The sequence below is a fragment of the Aspergillus chevalieri genome, chromosome 4 (genome assembly GCF_016861735.1).
Source record: "Aspergillus chevalieri M1 DNA, chromosome 4, nearly complete sequence".
Taxonomy (NCBI): Eukaryota; Fungi; Ascomycota; class Eurotiomycetes; order Eurotiales; family Aspergillaceae; genus Aspergillus; species Aspergillus chevalieri.
In genome coordinates this window covers 1,233,899-1,249,706 of record NC_057365.1, presented here as the reverse complement: position 1 = coordinate 1,249,706, position 15,808 = coordinate 1,233,899, and the positions used below count along the sequence as shown (strand labels likewise).

The 15,808-nt window shown below is 49.7% G+C and overlaps 6 protein-coding genes across 6 annotated transcripts; 3 read left to right on the top strand and 3 right to left on the bottom strand.

Annotated features, from left to right (window-relative positions):
- Positions 1-295: 295 nt before the first annotated feature.
- ACHE_40439S (uncharacterized protein) lies at positions 296-942 on the bottom strand (the record flags this gene model as incomplete). Its single annotated transcript, XM_043278638.1, has 2 exons — positions 296-374; positions 434-942. The coding sequence occupies 2 exons, from the start codon at positions 940-942 to the stop codon at positions 296-298; spliced, it is 588 nt and encodes a 195-aa protein (XP_043136397.1).
- Positions 943-5,582: 4,640 nt separating this feature from the next.
- ACHE_40438A (uncharacterized protein) lies at positions 5,583-5,986 on the top strand (the record flags this gene model as incomplete). Its single annotated transcript, XM_043278637.1, has 2 exons — positions 5,583-5,585; positions 5,663-5,986. 2 exons carry the CDS (start codon positions 5,583-5,585, stop codon positions 5,984-5,986), a joined length of 327 nt encoding a protein of 108 aa, XP_043136396.1.
- A 1,047-nt stretch (positions 5,987-7,033) lies between these two features.
- Positions 7,034-8,177, top strand: ACHE_40437A (glycoside hydrolase family 16 protein; the record flags this gene model as incomplete). The annotated part of the gene is made up of 2 exons (XM_043278636.1): positions 7,034-7,830; positions 7,883-8,177. The coding sequence occupies 2 exons, from the start codon at positions 7,034-7,036 to the stop codon at positions 8,175-8,177; spliced, it is 1,092 nt and encodes a 363-aa protein (XP_043136395.1).
- Positions 8,178-8,656: 479 nt separating this feature from the next.
- Positions 8,657-10,156, bottom strand: ACHE_40436S (NAD(P)/FAD-dependent oxidoreductase; the record flags this gene model as incomplete). The annotated part of the gene is made up of 3 exons (XM_043278635.1): positions 8,657-8,805; positions 8,854-9,816; positions 9,889-10,156. 3 exons carry the CDS (start codon positions 10,154-10,156, stop codon positions 8,657-8,659), a joined length of 1,380 nt encoding a protein of 459 aa, XP_043136394.1.
- A 2,182-nt stretch (positions 10,157-12,338) lies between these two features.
- On the bottom strand, positions 12,339-13,960 carry ACHE_40435S (uncharacterized protein; the record flags this gene model as incomplete). Its single annotated transcript, XM_043278634.1, has 4 exons — positions 12,339-12,683; positions 12,742-13,104; positions 13,155-13,737; positions 13,830-13,960. 4 exons carry the CDS (start codon positions 13,958-13,960, stop codon positions 12,339-12,341), a joined length of 1,422 nt encoding a protein of 473 aa, XP_043136393.1.
- Positions 13,961-14,845: 885 nt separating this feature from the next.
- ACHE_40434A (uncharacterized protein) lies at positions 14,846-15,127 on the top strand (the record flags this gene model as incomplete). Its single annotated transcript, XM_043278633.1, has 1 exon — positions 14,846-15,127. One exon carries the CDS (start codon positions 14,846-14,848, stop codon positions 15,125-15,127), a length of 282 nt encoding a protein of 93 aa, XP_043136392.1.
- Between the last annotated feature and the right edge of the window lie 681 nt (positions 15,128-15,808).

The window sequence follows — 15,808 nt, the reverse complement described above, 5'->3', positions numbered from 1 at the left end:
TGACTTCGGTGCATGGTTTATGAACATATGCAAATTGCCTACGGCTGGGATTGGTGTTCTGTTTGTTGCCTTGGTTTTGAATATACTACGCAAAGGTCCGGGTTTTGATCATGGTTATTTTATGTTAGTATTCTGAGCATTGGTTTATATATAGTTCAATCGAGTAAAGATGCACTCGTTCATAACATTAACGGAATTAACAAACACAGTACTCATCCAAACTGGGTATCAATCCTATATCAAATGGACAAACAGAACGCTCTCAGAGATAAACCAATCCTCTTATATACCTTGTCTAAGGATTATGGTTTATGGTGACGGTGATGCAAAATCTTTCCCAGAAGTCCGTGATGGTGTTGCTGGTGAGACTAGTGCTTCGAACCGCACTTAGCAAATCGTCTAATGTATCTGTCTTAGGTGAATTCCAACTTACCGGTCCATGATGGCTGTGATGGCCATGGTGCCCAGGTGGACCGCCATGGTGTCCGAAACCGGCCGAACCAGGACCACGATGTCCAGGTCCATGGTGTCCGGGTCCGTGATGATGTCCATGAGGCCCAGGCCCAGGACCGAATCCAGGGCCGTGGTTGGGACCTGGACCGCCGAATCTGGACCTGGGACCTTCGATGTGGTGGTATGGAGGCGGGTTATCGTGGGAACCAGTGCCCGGTGGACTGAATTTCTCGAAACCGGGGCTATGGTGAGGGCCGGGGCCGCCAAGACCTCCAGGACCTCCAAAACCACCAGGGCCACCGGGGCCTCCAGGGCCTCCAGGACCGCCGTGGTGACCGCCGCCGGGGGGACCGTGGTGATGATGGTGATGGCCGTGCATGATGGTTGGTTTTCGGTGTATGACTTGTAGTTCCGCTGGAGCCCGAGTATGTACTCTGTGATTGTGAAAGAACGCTGATGAATGTTAGAGGATACTACCGGGCTATTCATCCTTTTATATACTCCTTCCCTCAAGACGCCTCGGTTTAGGCTGCCACTAACGAAGTATAAAAATGAGGCGTCGCCGTTGAGTATACGCAAGCCCCGGTCCCACTAAGAGTGGCGTAGTGGTGGGCATGATCTTTGCCGGTACGTTCCATGATAATTCCATGAGTATGACATGACAGACGCCACTGGTAAGCGAACTATTGCCTAGATAGAATCGCGTACGCCATCGGGTCGTATTGAATACTCAGAAGCCTGGTCACTGTGTTGAGGTTTGATGTTGGTGTACTCCGGAGTAGGCGAAGACTCCACATGGAGTTCTTCAGCCCTACGCAATGCAACGCGTGCTTAATTAGCACAGCCTTCCTAGGCAGCGGCTTAAACTACGAGCTACCATACGCGTTCGTCGTTTGACCGGGAGATGGTCATTTCTTATTTTAGTTGACAGGAGGTAACTAATTGAGGCGCTATTCTTATGTTGGTAGAACGAGCACTAAACCCCGAAGATATTCCGAGAAGTCCGGGCGCAGAGCCCGTGATATACATACGTGACTAATCACGTGAGCACAGAGATATTTTAGTGGGCAAGCGTAGTTGATTGGATGGGTGGTCTATCGGCTCAGCTAAACTATATAACTACCGGGCAGAAAGCGAGGGCGGTGAGGCACGTGACCCGCTGGGTACTAACAAGATATCTGTCTGCGCCAACGCCCATCCTGTTGCAGCTCTTCGAGCTGCGTCTTGTCTATGAACCTGTAGATAGCCTGACCTGTAGCTTAATCTGTTTGTCAATTCCTACTATATCCCTGTACCTGACCCCGCACCCTGACACTAATGCACAATTAGCCGAGGCAGCAAACTGCAGTAAATGAGCTGTGACTGGCATTTGCACCAATATTACGCTTTTTGGTAGCGTTCGAGCACCTCCGATTAAAGGTGGACGGCCACCAAGTATCACAACGACCATAACTGAAGCACTTTGTGATCGCCTACTGGAGTTTGAAGCGCAAACGTCACCACACCCAGCATTAGGCGTGCTCTTTTGAAGAATGCATGGTTTAAAAAGATAGCTCAGTGAAAAGCAAGCGAGCAAAAAAAAAAAAAATTGTGGATGAATACTTTCATAATATCGCTGAATTCTCTTCATATCACCTTATATTCTTGGACGAATCGGGATATGACAAACGTTTACTCTGAGCTCTTGACTTCAAGCTTCATTCCATGATACGGCAACATAACTGCTTTGATATCTAATCTTCCTACTAACTAATACCCACCTAAATGTCTGTCTAAGTCTTTTTCCTGCTCGTTCATGATGAAATCTTCAGTCTTTCAATTATATCAATTTACAACATTTCTTCTTCTGAGAGTGTCTTATGAAAATCTTCAGGACCTTTTACAGTTAGACTTGGACTCTGCAGGGAATTTAGTTACGCACCGATGGTGTTATTTTTGCAGGCTATCTCTAGGAAGTATAGAGATATACCTCTCTATGCACTCAGCCGGAATCCATCTATATGCAACCCAATAATTTTCGTTTGCAAATTGTAGTCCAGTTGGTTGTACTGGTGTCCAAAGTTTCATGCCTAAAGACTTGGCCAATGTAGAAGTGCGATTGAAGAGGAGCTTTGGGACATTAATCACTGCTATTCGGTCACCGCCTCTGTCGTCAAAATCCCAAGTCGCAATGATCTTGAGGATTCTTGAAGGACTGTCAGCCAACGCAATGAGGTCTGATGGATTGCATCCCTCGCAATGATTCTCCAGGACTTCCTGGTCCACTAATTGGCTGCTGAGAAGCGTTCCAGTATGATAATAAGGCATGGTTATTGGCTGCCTGGAGCAGCGGAATCCCAGCATTCTGTCATGTCGGGTATGGGCCCCATCTCTGAAAGCACGATACAAAAACGCTGGTGTGTCCGGCTCCGGAGATTCCTTGAATGAAACTAGGTTCTGCGTTATAAGTGTCTTACTGAGCATATGGAGTGACTCAATACCAGCACTATGGGTTAAGGAGAGTCTTCCATCCTGACCTTGATATTCTTGATTTTTTCACTCAATGTAGTTCGCTGTCGGTCTCCTCATACTGGAGCTTTGGGATCACGCTGCGGGCCTTGGTGCCAGTGACCTTTGATATTACAAAACGAAGACTCTCGGCAACAAAAATTTTATCATCCAACAGGCGAACGAGGCTTTCTCGTAATTCATTGTATTGTTGAGTTAATCTGTCCTTGTATTCGGCTTTTCGATTCCATTCTCTGTCCTCTGTCAAATCTTTATCGGCAAACGCAATTCTGCGACACCTTATAGCTCGGACTGGTTGAAGGCCGTATCTCTTTTCAAACAGAACTTCTGTCATTCTGGAGAAATAATGTACATCATTCTCAAGTAAACTGTCAGCTGTCAAACCGTCACACGCTGTATGGGGCTTATATTTCGACAATGATACAGTAAGGGAGGTTGTGGCGGTAAAATTCGTGCCCTGATCTCTTGTCTTGGGCGATATGCAGGATACCACTACCCTATATTATGACTATTCAAGGTAATTATGGAGAATTTAGTTAGTTACCATATAAAACACCAACGCCGCCTTCATCATCACATAGCAATCAATCCTTTGGTGCAGGCAAGACTACAGCGGATAGAAACCAGCTTGAGGCCCAAAAGAAGCGAATAAATCACCCCCAAAATTATCAGGTGTCCCCATCAACTATGCAGGAGGCCTCCCCCCTATCATGGCCTCCCTTTACTTTCTAACCTCCCTATAGCTCAAGGCTGGTACCGTATACGTTATTTGGAACAACCAGACGCAATCGTATCTCGCTACAACCCCACCCGCTCCAGGGGCGTCGGAAAAATGTTACCTGCGCGCTGGTGCGGGCTGGGCAGACAGCTGCTACTTCCGCTTGCTCCATGCCTATGGCGCAGAAAGACCCTATATCGACCATGGTGATTTTCCTTCAGATTGAGGTCTTGACTGGTGATGGGAGCCTTATCGGCAAAGTCCAGAACCTGCCGCCTATGGGTTCATTTGGACCAACCGGTGATGTGTTCCAATTCCGGTATCTGGGCGGGTAGGCCTGGTTCGGGATTGAAAGCAGGGTCTAGAATACATATTTCAAGAATGAATACAATTCAATCTTGAATTGGTATGGCATTGGCTGTATCTACGCGACTCACTCTTTGTACGTCCTCGGCTTGGACAAGAAATCTGTGGGAGGACAATGTATACAGTTATATGAGTTGGACTGGTTGGATATACTATCTATGGCACCTTTTGATACACTGATGGGTATTGGTAGCTTAGAGAATGTAATAAGCCATGATCAAACAAGTGGATGTATGTAGTTGTGCAAAGTCTTGGGCTCGTTATTGCCAGCCATGGTGTAGCGAAGATAATGTACAACTCAAATAAAGATGTTATGCCTCAAGCATCTAGTAAGGACTCCATGATCCTAGTTAGGCTGCGGCATATCGTACGACTTGGATGTAGTCTCCACATCCAATTCCGCAAGTTGCGGATGTTGGATATCGGGATGAGATCCAAGTCCGACTGCGGAAATCCATTGGATGTCCAACGGTACATGTAAATAGGAATTGTTATCGAGTAATAGAGTGCTTAACACCTTAACTAAGTGTACCGACATGCTGACCTATATAAAAATCAGTGATCTAGCTACTAAGCCGCATCGAGTGGCTGCATAAGTCATCCCTGTGGCCGCCTGAAACGTTGAGGTACACAAGTGTATAGTTATGTGAACTGAACACCTGCGGGTGGGTCATGCCACACCCGATAAGGCCCGATAAGCCCAGGCCACACCTAATTTTTTGGCATCTGCAGGATCTAAGAATGGATGTGTGTGCAAGTTAACATCTTGACGGACAATGCCTTTAGAGCATTTTTTTAGGAAACGAGCAAGTGAGACTTTCTTTTATGCGTTATGCATCAACATCAAGATAGCTGGCCATCGCCGTTGGCATCGAGAGACGGGATCAAGATGAGTGAATGATAACGCGAGATATGGCTGAGATATACTAATATTAGAGCATGCTGCACTCTTCCTATTCTGTATGTTCCTGTCAATTCACTAACAACTGCATCTAAGCATTCCACGGTGAAAGAAAAGGGTACTATAGGATATCAGCAAATTACTGGTTTCATTACCTACTACAGTATACACTCCAGGGGCATTTCTCCACTTCTATCAGTCTTCCAGGTTTTCTTATCACTATCAAGCCTCAGCAAGTTGATCATTGCCAAAGGATTCAATCGCATGTAAATCACCTGATTACCCCGCCTGCCACCAGCACAACACTTAGCACAGTATCCCCATATAGGTGCCCCGAAATGGGTCTCAATTGCTGCAGATGCGATATACCTATGTCGTGCATGGCAGCTAGCCACGCATATATAGTTCTGCCAGTCACTAAACATATAGTATAGTAGTATATCGAGTGTTGTATAGTTGACTCGGCTCTGCCGCGATCGTCGCAAGACGTGCTCTTGACGTCAGTGCGGAAGGATATCCTTGAATGCGATAAAAGGCGCTCTTCTCCCTCTCTCATTCTCGTAGAGAAACATATCCTGCACGAATTTGGTCCAGGTACTCTAGTACTCCGTACCACCGGTCCAAAAACCCACCGAAATGGTAAGTCAGATCCCTGGATCGCTCCCGATGTTCATCCCGTGGAACCGAACCGCTCATCTAGATCGCACATCCATCAGGCCCCCATCCTCGCCCGCCAATCCTCCGACAGCGGTAATACCTGCCCCAGTACCATATCCGGCGGCGGCATCGCAGGCATCGTCATCGGATCGATCGCCGGCACACTGCTGCTGATTTGGCTATGGAAAGTGTGCACTTTGAAGGGTGCTTGGAGCGGTGGAGAGCCCGATGTCGGATATGTTCCTGGAGCCGGGACCAGCAGTCGGGGTCGACGGCGCAGACGGCGCACGAGTAGTCCGTCGGTGGTGGAATACGTGGAGAAGGGGAGCCGTTCGCGACCGCGGTATGAGCCGAGACGGCCGGCGAGGGTGTATATGACTTGAGGGATGATGTGATCGACGAACGCTCATGACTCGATGTGTTTGCTATGGTTACGACTCGGATGACTTATGACATGTCTCGGAGGTGTTCTCTGTTAATTCTTCAACGGTGTCTTAAACAAGTGAGCCTTGACAGCATCAAAATAGCAGCACTAAGCGAGAAACAAGCATTGTGCATTGACGGTGTCACTAAATGTACACAAATAGCACTAGAGTGGCTATGGCATACTATGTCCTAGGACCGTATCGCTCCGTAAAGATAAACCCCTTTTTTGTTTGCCACTCCTATATTAAAGAATCAGGGTCTGTGGCGGACCCTCGGACGACACTAGTTTCAGTGGGTTTGCTTGGCTGCACTCAATTCTATTCTCTGTACAGAGTACTCGACTTAGGATTGTAGCAATAGTAAGCATACTCTACCATATAGTTTAAAATACAAGTACAGTATGTTTACCCCGTATGTCGATACTGTAAATCCTGATCAGATCAGTCACCTGACCACAAAGCTGCAGATTAGGTCATCTGCCAGCAGCCAATCACAGCCCGGGACAAGCCCCCGGGCCCTCGCCGGGCTCCTGCCGATCTTCTCCTAATACAGCTAGACCCTGATTAACCCGGTGGGCTAGCCTTGTCAGGATTAGCGGCGGGGTCTGGACCAAGCGTAGATTACCCGATTTGGAAAGCCCCTTACAGCAGCGCTAAGAATAATTCGGCGGTTGAATTTGCCGCCGGTCACGGGGTTCGATCTCTGTCTGTTCTCCTCTTTTTTTTTTTTTCTCTTCTGTTCTTCTCTCTCTTCTATTCTTGTTCTGCTTATTCTCGCTCTCTCCATATATCGCGCTTTCTTGCTGTGGTGGTGGGCTGTTGTCCCACTCCTTGTTCGTTCATTCTTTTGCTCGTGCGTTTCAGCGCACTTCCACTCCTTTTTGGCCCATTGTCTGTTGGCCAGCCATTCTTTTTGCAATTATTGAGTGATATATTTGCTTGCCCTCGCCTACAGCAAGAGATTCCTTCGTTTCCTTCGTTTGACCCCGTCTACCAAACGCCGCCATGCTTGCCCGCTTCTTCATCGGCCTGTTGCTGGCCTGTATCGCCTCCGTCCATGCCCAGACCTTTACCGATTGTAACCCGACTAAAGAGGACTGTCCGGCAGACCCTGCTCTGGGTACAAACCACACGTGGGTTTTCAACGGAACCCAAGACGAGAACATTTGGACCACGACCAATGGCGAAATCGACTGGACCGAGAACGGCGCCGAATTCTCCATTAAAAAGAAGCTGGACTCCCCCACCCTGCAGTCCAAGTTTTACATCTTCTTCGGCATTGTCGAGTCGCACGTCAAGATGGCCAAGGGTGGTGGTATTATCAGCAGTGTTGTCTTGCAGTCTGACGACTTGGACGAGATTGACTGGGAATGGGTCGGTTACAACACCTCCCAGGTGCAGTCTAACTACTACGGCAAAGGAAACGACTCGAGCTACGACCGCGGCGGTTACCACGACGTCTCCAACGCTGACACCGAGTTCCACAACTACACTACCTACTGGACCAAGGACAAGGTGGAGTGGTGGATTGACCAGGAATTGGTCCGCACTCTAAACTATGAAGACGCTTTGGATGGAAAGAACTTCCCTCAGACGCCGAGTAACATTCGTTTTGGTATCTGGCCCGCCGGTGACTCTGGTAACCCCCTGGGTACTATTGAGTGGGCAGGAGGTGAGGTCGACTACGACAAGGGTCCCTACACCATGGTCGTAGAAAAGGTCCGTGTGCACGACTTCTCGTCCGGCAAAGAGTACGAATATACAGACAAGACCGGTGACTGGGAGAGCATCAATGTGGTCGAGTATGTCTTCCTTGCTACTTTTTCTTTTATGCATGATGCTGATCGTCATTAGGGGCAACTCTACCACAGTGACCGAGCTGAACAAACCGCCACCAAAGTCTCTTTCCGAGAAGTGGGATGAACTGCCTACCGGTGCCAAGGCTGGTGTTGGTATCGGTGCTGGTGCCGTCGGCGCCATTGGCATCGCCGCCATGATCCTCTACTGCATCAGACAGCGCCGCAAGGGCCGCCTCGAACACGCTCTCGACGACTCCAACTGGAACCAAGACCGGGCCGAGATGAGCAACTTCCAGTCCGACTGGAAGCAAAGTGAATTCCGGAACAAAGGCTACCAGCCGGTTTCTTAGCTGTCCACCGAAAACGAGAACGAAAACAAGCTTTGAAGCTAGTCCGTCACCAACAGGGAGATTACTATAGTCTCCCACGGACTTGGGCGGGTAATCTCCCGCCCTATCGCAGGCCGATCTGGTCCGGGGATTACCCCGTGGGTGTTTGGCGTCTTGGGGTTTGGGAGTGAACTCCTTCTTACGACTTTTTGACCGTACATTTCTTCTTTTTTTTTTTTTTTGACCCCCTTCTTTCTTTATATTGTCTTTATTATCCATCTTTTACTTTCGTTTGGATACGTGTACACATATTTCTTGGTCAATATTGGATTCAAGGTCCTTTCGCTACCTTGTATATACCACAACTACTTGATTTGAGCCCTTTTCCATTTTTGAATTGGGATTTTACACATGAGGACGCTTCATTTGCCCTTGAATATACACGTTTCGCACGGGCAGTCTATCATACGAACATGCGTGCATCATTATCTTCGCTGTAATCACCAAACTGATGGCACGGCTTGAGACGACAGTCTACCCAGTCTCTCTGTACTGATTTGAAAGCACTCAGGTAAACCCGTTTCCTCCCACTGCTTCCCAAGCACCAACTTAACAATCCCCGGCGCACACGTAAAAATGCGCGCCATACCTGCAAAGTCAGTTTTATCCTCACAATGCCAAAGACATGCATACTCACCATGCCCATTGAATCCCGCACAAACAAACTGCCCCGGAAGCTCCTCAACCTCCCCAACAAACGGCACCGAATCTGCCGTCATCGCAATAATGCCCGTCCAAGCATGGTCCAATCCCTCACCATGCATCAAGGCCCCGGGCTCATAACTCGGAAAAATTTCCCCAAAGCTACGCAGTGCATCCTGCGCAATCTCCCAATTGTACTTGCTGTCGTCCGTACTCAACTGCCCGTCAATCGTCTCCCTGCTAAGCGTAGGATTTGACCTCGACACGCCAAGGATAAGCGTACCGTCTGCTTGTCGCTGAACCAAGGAGTAGAAATGGTGCAGACTGTAGCGTAGCGAGAATGTGTTTTGGAGGATATTTGTCCCTGTAAATGCAGCCGTTGGGATTAATGAATGTGCCTGAGCGCGGTTCGGCGTGATGTAGTTGTCCAGCAGGGGTAGTAGAAACGCTGCATGCGCGTTGGTGCAGTGTATCACTTTTTCAGTCGTCAGTGTTCTCCGGGGCGTATGGACATTCCATAGCCCAGGCCTAGCATCTGATGACTGTGTTATAGCCATGGCCGGACAGAAAGTGAACAGCCTCGCGCCTCTTCCTATCACACTGTTTAAAAGGAATTGAGCCAATTTCGCCGGATGGCTCGAACCAGCAGACCATTCGTACGCAGCTACCGCGCCGGGGACTTTCGTCTTCTCCTGCGCTTCTGTTCCAGTGTAGTAGTTGATATGGGATACATCACCGCCTGCATCCCTGTATGCACTGATGCTCGCAGCTTCGTATTTTGCGAATTCGGGTGTCATGCAGACGTCGAATGTCATCGTGCGGTGGAAGTCGCAGGCGACGCTATGCTTGTTCACGAATTCATCTACTTTTTGTAGAACGAGGCGCTCGTTCGCGATGATCTTCAATGCTTGTTCTTTGCCATGGACTTTGGAATACGCCGTAAAGCCCCGGAATGCATCTACCTCACCATCACCATCGCCAACACCCCATTAACCATCCATCCAATCACTAGTAAAAGAGGGGTACACACCCGGTCTCACATGCCCCGCATTCCGCGAACTAGCACCACCAGCCGCCTCTCTCGCCTCGAGGATAACAACCTCTTTGGCATTAACGCCTGCCTCGAGTAGTTCGAACGCTGTGAGGGCCCCTGCAATGCCCGACCCGATGACAACGTACTTTGCCGAGGTTGGAACGGGGTTCGTGTTGTTTGCGTGGAGATGGGGGAAGGAGCGGGTTGTGCGTTGCCAGTAGCTTAGACTGGGGGCTTGGTTGGGAAGGGTGTTTCCTTGGGGCATTTTGTGTTGCTTTGATTGTGACTTGTGTATATAGTAGCGGTTGGAGATGGGTGGTAGAGATATACATACATATGTCTCTGGCGGGGCCGATCTTATCAATCAATAAATCAACATTCCTTATCATGAGGTTACGGTTACTCCAGACAGGGATATATTGCATTCTTGATAACATGATAGAGAGGAGAGACGGTTATTGGCGGTTAAGCGTCTACCGTAATACTACCTGTCTAGTCGGTAGATATGAATACTGCTTGCCGTACCGTCTTCTCGACAGTACAGAGCACGCATAGAAAGAAATGGCATCTTTCAAACGTGTATTCAACAAACATAGCCATAACTTGCAAGGAGATGCAAACAATGCCCGCTCGTCGGAGGAAAGGACTCTTGTCCGACGACTAGATATGTTTCTGTTGACGTTTGGGTGTATTTCCCAGGGTGAGCCATATCCCTTTCTCAATAACCTGGAGACTCTTGGAAACTAAAAAGTATAGTGATTAAATACCTCGACCAACAAAATATTAACAATGCCTACGTCTCCGGCATGAAAGAAGACCTCCATCTTCACGGGAATGAACTCAACTAGTACCTCCCCTCCCCTCTATCTGCCCTATTATTGGTATCATTGGATGAATATTGATGGATAAAAGCTTCACAACAACGTTCAACGTCGCCTATTGCATCATGCTAATCCCCTCGCAAATCATCCTTACATATGTCCGCCCTAGCTTCTGGCTCCCAGGCCTAGAAATCCTCTGGGGCTTCCTGACTGGCCTAATGGCAATGACAACCAGCGCGAAACAAGTCTACGTGTTGCGGGTGTTCCTGGGTCTTTGCGAGAGTAGTGCGTGGCCGGGGATGATTACTTTATTTAGTGCGTCCCAGTACATTTCCCTTCTCAACTGGTCTGGATTGAAGGGCTGATAGAGTGTTAGTGCACTGGTATACACCCACCGAACTCGCCAAACGAATGGGCTTCTACCACTCTTGTCAAGCAGTCGGGCAGATGCTCTCCGGCGCACTGCAAGCGGCTATCACGAAGACATTAAATAACCACGCGGGTCTGGCTGGCTGGCGTTGGTTGTTCGTTATCAACGCGATTATCACGGTCGTATGGGGTTTCGCGGGGTTCGTCATGATCCCCGATCTCCCCAATAAACCCAACCCGCGAGCAATCTGGTTCGACAAGACCGTCGACGCGGAACTCTCCATGCAGAGACTTTCCCGCAACGGCCGCGCAGAGCCAAAGCGTATGTCTTGGGATGCTGTTAAGCGGACATTTTCCGGCTGGGTCGTCTACTTCATCACAATCCTCTACTGCGCCTCCGTCCTGGGGACATACGGATACAACTACTTCTCGCTGTTCCTCGAATGGGTGCGCAAACCCGACGGCACCCGCCGCTGGTCCACAGCCCAAGTCAATGCAATCCCCATCGCCGGCTCCGCCATAAATGTCGTCTTCGTATGGTTCTGGGCGCTATTATCTGACCTCCTCCGCACGCGCTACACCCTCATCATAACACAGTGCCTAATCGCGCTCATCCCCTGCATAATCATGTCCCTCTGGACAAAACACCCCGACTCCCTCCCGCTCTCCGCAGCATACGCGTCGTACTTTCTCTCGTATGTGCCGCTGGGCACAGCGCCGCTGATCTTCGCATGGCTATCCGACCTCATCCCGCAGAACCCCGAGAGCAGGGCGTTGATTGTGGGTGTGAGTGTGGCGGGGTATTATGCGGTTTCGGCGTGGTCGCAGGTTCTTGTGTGGCCAGCTGCTGAGGCGCCGAATTATAGGGTGGGTTGGGAGAGTGCGGCGGGATTGGTGGGGGTTGTTGTCGTTATGACGGGGTTGTTGAGGTGGGTTGATGGGAGATATTTGGAGGAGAAGAGGGTGGCGTTTAGGGTAGTTAATGGGGTTGGGGTTGGGGAGGGTGCGCAAGAGGAAGAGAGTGGAGATTTGGAGGATGGGCAAGGGAAGGGGAAGGTGAAGGCGCAGACGACAGTGAGGGGGTTGGAGTAGGGCTTAGGCAGCGGTTTTCATTGCATGTAGGAGATGACTGAGCTGTCAGTGAAGTATAGTATGCCCATAATAGGATTGTCCATGTTCAATATGTGCATCTATCTATATATTTATCAGTATGGTCTAGACTTCCGACATCATGTAACCCAATTCCAGGTAGATGGATCACAACCGATACCCCCTGCCCTCCCCATTTAACGTCGTCCACATCTTAATCCTCCTCTCATGTCCAGCCCAGAAATCATCCACCCACTTCTGCTCAAAAACAGGCAACTTTCGCCCGGGCTGCCCCTCCCCAGGCTCCCCAGCTAACCGTCTCATCTCCTCGAAGTACTCCTTGAAATCCGGATGTATTAATGTGAAGCTGGGCCCATCGCCTCTTTCAGCGATGCGGTCTGTTTCCCAGCGCCGTTGATCGTGGAGGGGTGGGAGGGAAGCCTTGCCGGCGAGGACGCGGGCTGCTGCGACGGCTTGCCATTCGAAGATTTTGAAGGTTAGACCGGTACCGACCTGCGTTGTCACTTGTAAGTTTCTGTGGATGAGATGGGGACTGAGTGTGGGGACGTACAGCGCCAATGAAGACTAGACTTGGATCTTGCTGATAGAAGACATGCTGGTATAAATCCGGCACGCGGTTATTTCTGGTTGGAATGTCAGGGAGGAACGGGAGTGTCCATGTAAAACCAGTCCCGAAGATAATGTGGTCTACACCTGCCGCGGAGGTGCCATCTTCGAAATGGACGGTTCGATTGTCGACGGAAATATGCGAGATAGGCGGCCGTTCAGAGAGCTGGGGATGCTTGAATGCATGTCCTCCGAAATAGACGTTGTATTTCCCACGGGTGACGGTGTAGATGGGTGCTTGGGCATGGTCGATCAGGCTAACTGCTGTGTCTGCTGCGGAGACGGATGCTCCCACTGTAACGATTCGCTGTTTGAGTCAGTGCCGTTTTTTCTTTCAAGCTGGAAAAGGGAGCATACCTTCCCGCGATACCCCTCCGGACCCCGATATTGCTTCGTATGCTCAACACTCCCCGGATACCGCTCTGCAAACTCCTTCAGCCCAGGAATAGCAGGAATATACGGTACGGAATAATGCCCCGTCGCAATAACAAGACCGTCAAACGACTCCGTCCACCAATAATCCACATTCCCCTTCTCACCCCGCCGCAACGTGAGCTCCCACTTCCCCGACTCCGGACTCTTCACCGCCCGCTCGACCGTGGTATTATACTCGACCAGATCCTGATACCCATTGCGATTGAACAAATCGTCGATATATTTCTTGACAACGGTGTGGTGCCGAAACGGCGTATCCGGACCGTGCAGGGCAATCGACCGCTCAGATCGGACGGGGGGAATGGCCTCCTGCGAAAACGACATAACCGAAGCGTCGACATTGGTTTCGAGCGTGGGGTAGATGTGTGAGTCGGCGAAACGGTTCTGTGAAACGGCGGGGGCATGGCAGGGCAGTTGAGGGGGGATGGGAATGGGCGTGTCGGCCGTCCTGGCGGAGAGTTTGTCGATGTCCAGCGGGAGTCGGGGTTCATTTGGGCGATAGATCCTGTATATATAGGTTGTCTCTGTTAATCAATCATGAGTCGGGTGTCGCGTTGCACTATTAGAGAGGACAGGGCTCCGGTTCTCCACACATACCAGCATCCACCAGATTGGTCCTGGCGCTCGAATACCCGGACCGAATCAAAGGTCTTTTCCTGCATCAGAGCATCGACAGTGATGGCGCCTGCAGGCCCCGCGCCGATAATCGCGACGCTTTTCGCTGGCATTTCAACAGTTCCAATTCGTTAAGCGGTATAGCCTGCTCAATTATCAGCAGGATGTCCGGATCTTTAAAAACTCTGCGACATGGCACGCTGAATGGCCAAGGAGTCACGCCATCAGAGCTTCATCCACGCAATGGCCCGCAGAGCCCAATAAAAGAACCACTCAACCGTAAATCCCGCAGATGGTCGCTGGTAGCGAGGGAACTGCTATGGTCGTTTCTCTTTTGGGAGCTCGTACCAGCCGTTGTGCAGAATCGTAGTGTAAAAGGTTCGCGATGTTGCTGATTAGCCGGCAATCGTGCGCGGGCGTTGTAATTGGTCAATTGGCGCCGGCTAATTGGCCCCAGCTATGTATGGATCGTGTTAGAGCAGAGCTGCATAGCACATTTATGCTTGTCTTATCTACTTAAAGGCAAATTCTTACTAGAGTTCGATTCGGAGTCCACCTGGCTTTCAAATTCCGCTCGCGTATGCGCCGTGCAGTTCACTCACTGCTTGACCTGGTAAGTCTTCATCCTCGGTGAAAATGATGGAGTCAATATATCCGAGCTCTCGTAGGTCCAGTCCAGTAGTAATATCAATTTTGGTCCACCATGCTCGTATCTTTAATGAACCATCTGATGCGGGAATCGCCAAAATGCCTGCGGTACTTCAAGGGGGACCTTCATTGAAACATTGGCAATATATTAACAAACATCCAAGGCTTTTTAAACCGTGTCCGTGTCGCTCAATACCTACTTCGTCTTTGCAATATCTGTTACAACATGCCTGCCTCTGAGACAACCGTCGTGATGGGGTCAGTGGATTATTACAAAGGCATAATGCAGCTTGACACTGCGCACATAGAGCGGGAGTAAGCGGCCTCTCTACCGCACACTGCATCTAGCAATGCATGCGGGTGACGCAGGCCTTCTGCTTGTAGCGAGAGACTTCCCTTCCGACATCTCGGTCAACTACATCTCCCCGTGGGCAGGAGCATATCATCGGCCAGTGCTAGACTCATCGCTTCAGGCGCTCAAGGAAATCAACCAAGTGCAACGGACGTATGGCTTTTTCAAGCGGGTTGCAGCCAACGAGTCAGCAGTGAGTATCTTAATCAAGGGCGAGGAGCACTTTGAATCCCCATCCCAGGAATACCTGGATTACCAGAGTGTGCGTACTAATATCTAGATGGATTTTGTGCCCTTTCTCAACAAGAACCCTTTAGCCCCATGTTTTCCTACTTTGAGAGGACCCTTCAATGCAATATGAAGAACTTAAGCATTCAATAATCATGTTTAATTGATGACTCATTGAGGAGATCCATAGTAACAGAAGCCACATCTCTTAAAACAATCATTCGTTTACTGGATACTATAGAATTGGCGGTTCGCATTGGCATTCATCTCTCTTCCCGAGTTCCCCAAGTCCCGATAACATAAAACCGAACACCTATACTCCATTGTGGCTACCCTTTACTAACACGATCCTTGAGCTTGCAGGCCGGAGAGATAACAAGATCGGATTCTGTTCACATGATCTTCTGCTCCCCTAGACATTTAGAGAAAGATAAAGATACAGCAGCACTGATAGGCATTACCGGAGCTGACCGGAAGGGGATATACACGTATTCCCAGTTGAGAGGAGAGTGCCGGTGACAGGTCAAATAATTCTTCGCCTTCTTTGATCCCTCCACGCGAGCGTCCAAAATTCGCCTCTCCCGATAGAGAACAACGGCTGCGACACGGTCTGTTCGAGAGACCAGCCACTCGAACGGGTGGCCCTGTGCTGGTACACCGATACGACATCGGGTGACTTCATCACAGATTACCATCCGTACTACCGGAACCTGTTGATTGATGGAGCAGGTAG